Here is a 5,356-nt window from a genome sequence, read left to right as displayed (position 1 = left end):
TTTAGAAAGAATCCAAAAAAGCAATCAACTTCCTACAATACTCCTAATGAAGGCTGTAATTTTAGAATCTTACTTTCATCTGTTCTAACCGAAAGGAAGAGCTGCTTCTTTCTTCCCCCTCAGAAACATGTTTGTTGATAAACTAATATTAGTTAAATAATAATATATATTTTCATAATAATATATCCAGCTATCTATTTATATAGATACAAATGTTAATCCTATTTTATTAAATAATAGTCAAATCTAGGATTGCGATATTTTTAGGGGGCAGGGAGTTGTATTCTTCAGTATTCAAGTTCAAACACAACTAACAATCAGTCAATTCAGCAATTAATCAATCCATTAGTAGTTTACTTTTCCTGATCTCCATGAGTGTCGACTATACCTTCTAGAATAACTAAATCAAACCACAAATAAAGAAAGCAGCGACTAAACATGCGACAGGGAAAGACAAATCATCAGCCCTAGTCATGAATCACGAGTATGCTATCAAATCAAATCAAAAGGGGTTGCCAACGAAAGAGATATCAAACCAAAACTCAAAAGGCAACAACGATATTTAAGCAAAAGAAACTTAATAAAAATATTATACCATCCGTTACAAAATCGAGGAGCACCTCCTCCAATGTTCTCTCAACAATTCCTCACCAAAAGAATAACAATAAAGCGAAGCAGCTACTAATCAGAAGAACTAGGACTGAGCGGGGGCGGGGGCGGGGGCCGTAGCGGAGGCGGCCGCGGGAGCTGCAGCCGGTGCGGCAGCTCGGGCCGGAGCAGAGGAGGGTAGCGGCGGGAACAAGTTCATGTCCTCGACGACGATGGACTGGGGGACAGGGGAACGGCCGTTGCCGGAGTAGCCGCGTCCCCGAGGCCGGTAGTAGTTGTCGTTGCCTGGGCGGCGCTGGTAGCCTCCGTGCTGCTGCTGGTACCCACCGCCGTTGCCGCCCTGGTTGTGGTACCCGCCATTGCCTTGGTACCCGCCGTTGCCGCCCTGGTTGTGGTAGCCGCCGTTGCCCCGGTCGCTGTAGCCGTCGCCGCGGCGAACAGAGTAGTCGCCCCTCGGAGCACCGTCGCCGCCGTCGCCGCGGCCACCAGAGTAGTCGCCCCTCGGAGCACCGTAGCCGCGGCCGCCAGAGTAGCCGCCCCTCGGAGCACCGTTGCCGTAGTTGCCAGCCTCATTCTGGGCCGCCCTGCCATTGTCGCCACTCCGACCGGCAGGAACCCGCGAGTCGGTGCTGTTGTCGCGTCTGCGGCCCTGGAAACTGCCGCCATTGAAGCGGCCACGAGGAGCCCCGCCACCATTGGAAGAGCCATCTTCCAGGATAACAATGCGCCTTGGTGGCGCAAAGGAGAGATCTTTCAACGGGATGACGACCTGAAATCATGTTTCTGTTCAGATGCCACACTTAAGAAAATAACAATGTTAATACAAGAATGAAGAGGAAACAAAGCAATGATACCTTCTTAGGCTTGGCTGCGTCAGCGTCCTTTGCCTCGGGCTGAGCCTTTTCTTCCTTCTTGCTAGTCTCCTTAGCCTTGTTCTGAACCTTTTCTGCCTTCATGACAGCTTCCTCATCATCCAGCTTCTTCTTCTCCAACATCTGCAGGCCCTTAAATTCCTCTGCAGAGACCTTCCTCTGCTCAGTTCCTGAGACATCCTCCGAGGACTTCTTTTTCTCTTGACGAATCTTCTCATACTCAGCAAGGGTCTGTGAACATCAGTGTCAATTTGGAAATCAAGAAAGTTGAAAGAAACCTAATTAAATGGCATGTCTTTCCATCAAAGAACTATGCTGCTGGAGCAGAGGGGGTCACCTTTTTCTCTTCCTCCCTAGGATAGTCTGCCGGTGGTTCCTTGTCAGTCTTCTTTGAAACATCAGCCTCGGATGAATCTTGTTTCTTTGCCTTATCAACTTCATTGCCACCGTTCTTAGCATTCTTCCTCTTCTTCCTTTTCTCAGAGCCATTGAGATTCTGCTTTTGAAATTTACCTTGTCCGTTGTTACTTGCAGCAGCCCTGGCAAAAAAGATTAAACATTGATTTGCTTTTGTGCAGTACAATAATCTGCAGAGTTGGAAGAGGAAGATTCAAATTTGCATAGAACTTACACTGCAGCAGAAGATTTTTCTGAACCAGAGACAGGCGCAGCATCCGCATTAGCAGGAGTGGCGGCTGGCTTCTTCTCTACAGGCTTGTGCTCAGCCTCCGAGCCAGCATCAGAGGTGACCTTCTCCTCAGGCTTGTGATCAGCCTCTGTACCAGCATCAGAGGATGGCTGCTTAGCTACCCACTTCTGAACCTTCCTGACCTCAGGATATCCCTGCCTGCCACCATTATTGTTGTAGGCATAGCCTTCCTCTACCTGCCTCTCATGGTACACATAGACTCCATCAGCATGAACATCTGGCTCACCATCGTGATAGCTGGGTACACTGCCATAGCCATCACTGTTATAGCCGCCATTGAAATTGTCAACACCGGCATTGTCGTTGCCCTGAACACTTTCCCCCTGATTGGGGACTTGGGGCTCTTCTTCGTCACCACCCACCAGAGGAAATCCATGCTCCAAATAAAACTCTTTCCTCAGCGGCCTCAACCTTGCTTCCTCCTCCCTCAGCTTCTTCTGCTGCTGCCTCAGCTTCCTTTGCTCCTCCGACAACTGCATGAGACGGAGCTCCCTTTGCTCCTCCGACAACTGAATGAAATGGACTCCATTCTCTCCTTTCTCCTTCAGCTTTGTTTCCTGCCCCCTCAGCTTTATCAATACATCTCTCAACCTCTTCAGCTCGTGCTCAATATTTCTTATACCTGACATCCAACAAGAAAACAGCAGGATGAGACACAAATCGAAGTGTGGCAAATAATAGAAACTATGAAACGTGTAATGGCAACTATAAGATAACAAAGCAAACAACGCAAAGATTTATAACCATAAGAAAACAAAGGTAAACCAGGAATCAGTAATGGCATTATCCCCCAATCAGTACTGGCAACCAAAATAATAGCTTTATCCCCCAATCAGTAATGGCAACCATTAAGATAACAGCTTTACTATTTACGTTAAAATAAATAAACTGAACAAAGAACATAGACACACATTATTAACAATACTAACACAACATGAGATATGTTAGATTCAAAGATTAGACACGCGTTATTAACAATACTAATATATTATATAGATTAGATTAGATACAAAGATCAGAATTAGGAATAATCAATAACTAAAGATTGGAATTCGGGATAACAATTGAAACTAGATTACAGTGATGAATCAGAACGACCACATGACATCTGATAGACACAGTTACACAGTACATAATAGATTTACACAAACTAGACATGTAAAGATTGAACAATGAATACGAATCTATCTACCATGCTAACAGGGGAAGGAACTAACTCTACAGAGATCGAACAATGAGAACGAACCTATATAAGCATCTATAACCAGTCACAACATGTCCAGCAACCAAAATAAACTAATCTCCCTACTCTGGGGACAAGATCGCAACAAGAAAGCACACACGCAGTACGATCGTCTATAGTAATCGGATCCACACGGCGCAGCACGCAACAAGAATGTCCATCCAACCAAACTAGACGAAAGGAACAGAAGGAAGATCGGGACTTGGGAACCGGCCGGTCAGCCGGACGGGAGATTGAGGTAGGGTATGTATGCACGTACCATTGTCGTGCTGAAGCTTCAAGAAGTAGAGGTTCTTGTGCACGGCCTTCTCCTTCTCGGCGGTCCCGGGGGCGGCGGCCTCGGCCTTCTTGGCGTGGGCGGCCTCGGCCTTGGCCTTGGCGACGACGACGGACACGGCGACCTCCCCGGACTCGCCGTCCGCGAGCTCGAGCAGGCCGAAGTTGAAGCTGGCCATGGCGGTCGTAGTCGTAGCAGAGATCTCGATCGACGGCTGCGCGTCGCGCGGCTCGCCGCCGCCCTACTACTAGACCCTCAAACCCTAGCAGCAGTAACTGAAGCGAAGAGGCGGCGGCGGCGCGCGCTCGATGGCTGCTGCTCCCGATGGAGTCGAGTCGAGATCGAGAGGCTTTGGTTTGGTTAGGTTTGGTTGCCGATGGTGGAGGCGGCCACGGGGTGCCGCGCCGCGGTTTTATAGGGCCGGGCGGGACGGGCCGTTGGATCGCGAGCGGAGGAGCAGGAGTCCAACTCGGATCGGAGCCCGTGATCCGCGCCGGATCCGCCGTTGATTGACTGCGCCACGGTTGCTGGATGGATGGATGGATCACGTTTCACGTACGCGCACCGATATGATCGTCGTGTGACATGTCGGGTTCGGTCTGGTTTCGTTTTTGTGTGTGTGAGACGATGATGAGCGTGGGTGTGTGGGTCTTCTAGAAGTTTCCAGCTCACTTATCAATTCGAGTTAGCGTCGTATATTAATATATATTTTATAGATTTTCTTAATAATTAATAAAAAGATACAGTGCATTTAGTTTTTTTATTCAGCAATTAATCTATTATCAATCAATCAATTCATCATCATCATCATATCATCATCGTTATCGTCGTCATCGTCGTCGTCATCGTCGTCACCAATCTAAAATTCCTAAAGCTACCCCGCCCCCGCCCTACACTATAAAAAAAAGTTTCTATTATATACAAAAAAAATGTTTTTGAAATAAAAAAATATACAGAAAAAACCACCGTCCCGATGAAACAGATCAGGCACAAGCAAGGGCTTTGCTTATGGCAAAAAAAAATATAGATGTGGTGAACACAGGTGTTGCAATATAAGATGGATTTAATTGATTTCAAATGATCATGTCAAGATCACTATTCATCCTTCACTCGACATGCGTTCGTGTTTCACCCGGTTCTGATACGAATCGGCCTTGTTCGTTTTGCTGAAAAGTCAGGCTGAAAAGTAACACTGTAACATGGCTGATAAGCCAGACTGATAAGTTTAAGCGAATAGGGCCTACGAAGTCTTCAAAGCTCATGCGTTCGCGTCCTACCCGATTCCAATATGAAGAAAAAATCTACACGTCCGCATCCAATACAAAATCCTCATAGCTGACACGTTCACATCCAATTATTAAGGTTCACACAAAAAAAAATTTGACCCCATACAAGACACAAAAAAAAATTTGACCCCATACAAGACACGGGCATTTATTAGTCAAGCCCTTGTTTAGTTCCACCAACTTTGCACCTCTAAATTTTGCAGAGTGCAAGATTCTTCATCACATCACATCACATCAAATCTTTGAGCACATGCATGGAGTATTAAATATAGGTAAAAAAATAACTAATTACACAGTTTGGTTGTACTTTGGGAGACAAACGTTTTGAGCCTAATTAGTCAACGATTGGACAATTATTAC

General features: G+C 46.4%; 1 protein-coding gene across 1 annotated transcript; it reads right to left on the bottom strand.

Moving 5' to 3' along the window:
- Positions 1-561: 561 nt before the first annotated feature.
- LOC136537595 (uncharacterized) lies at positions 562-4,100 on the bottom strand. The gene is made up of 5 exons (XM_066529529.1): positions 3,693-4,100; positions 2,113-2,812; positions 1,819-2,020; positions 1,464-1,712; positions 562-1,378 (listed from the first exon to the last, which is right to left on the bottom strand). Exons 1-5 carry the CDS (start codon positions 3,886-3,888, stop codon positions 695-697), a joined length of 2,031 nt encoding a protein of 676 aa, XP_066385626.1. The 5' UTR covers positions 3,889-4,100; the 3' UTR covers positions 562-694.
- Between the last annotated feature and the right edge of the window lie 1,256 nt (positions 4,101-5,356).

The sequence above is a fragment of the Miscanthus floridulus genome, chromosome 2 (genome assembly GCF_019320115.1).
Source record: "Miscanthus floridulus cultivar M001 chromosome 2, ASM1932011v1, whole genome shotgun sequence".
Taxonomy (NCBI): domain Eukaryota; kingdom Viridiplantae; phylum Streptophyta; class Magnoliopsida; order Poales; family Poaceae; genus Miscanthus; species Miscanthus floridulus.
The sequence above is the reverse complement of the archived record's forward strand: the minus strand, read 5'-3'. Positions and strand labels throughout refer to the sequence as shown.

Excerpts from the sequence above, each read along its gene's own strand:
- LOC136537595 (XM_066529529.1), bottom strand. The coding sequence starts at position 3,888 with ATGGCCAGCTTCAACTTCGGCCTGCTCGAGCTCGCGGACGGCGAGTCC. Across the intron at positions 2,813-3,692 it reads GAAGCTTCAGCACGACAATG|GTATAAGAAATATTGAGCAC; the intron begins GTACGTGCATAC and ends GTTGGATGTCAG. Across the intron at positions 1,713-1,818 it reads CTAGGGAGGAAGAGAAAAAG|ACCCTTGCTGAGTATGAGAA; the intron begins GTGACCCCCTCT and ends TGATGTTCACAG.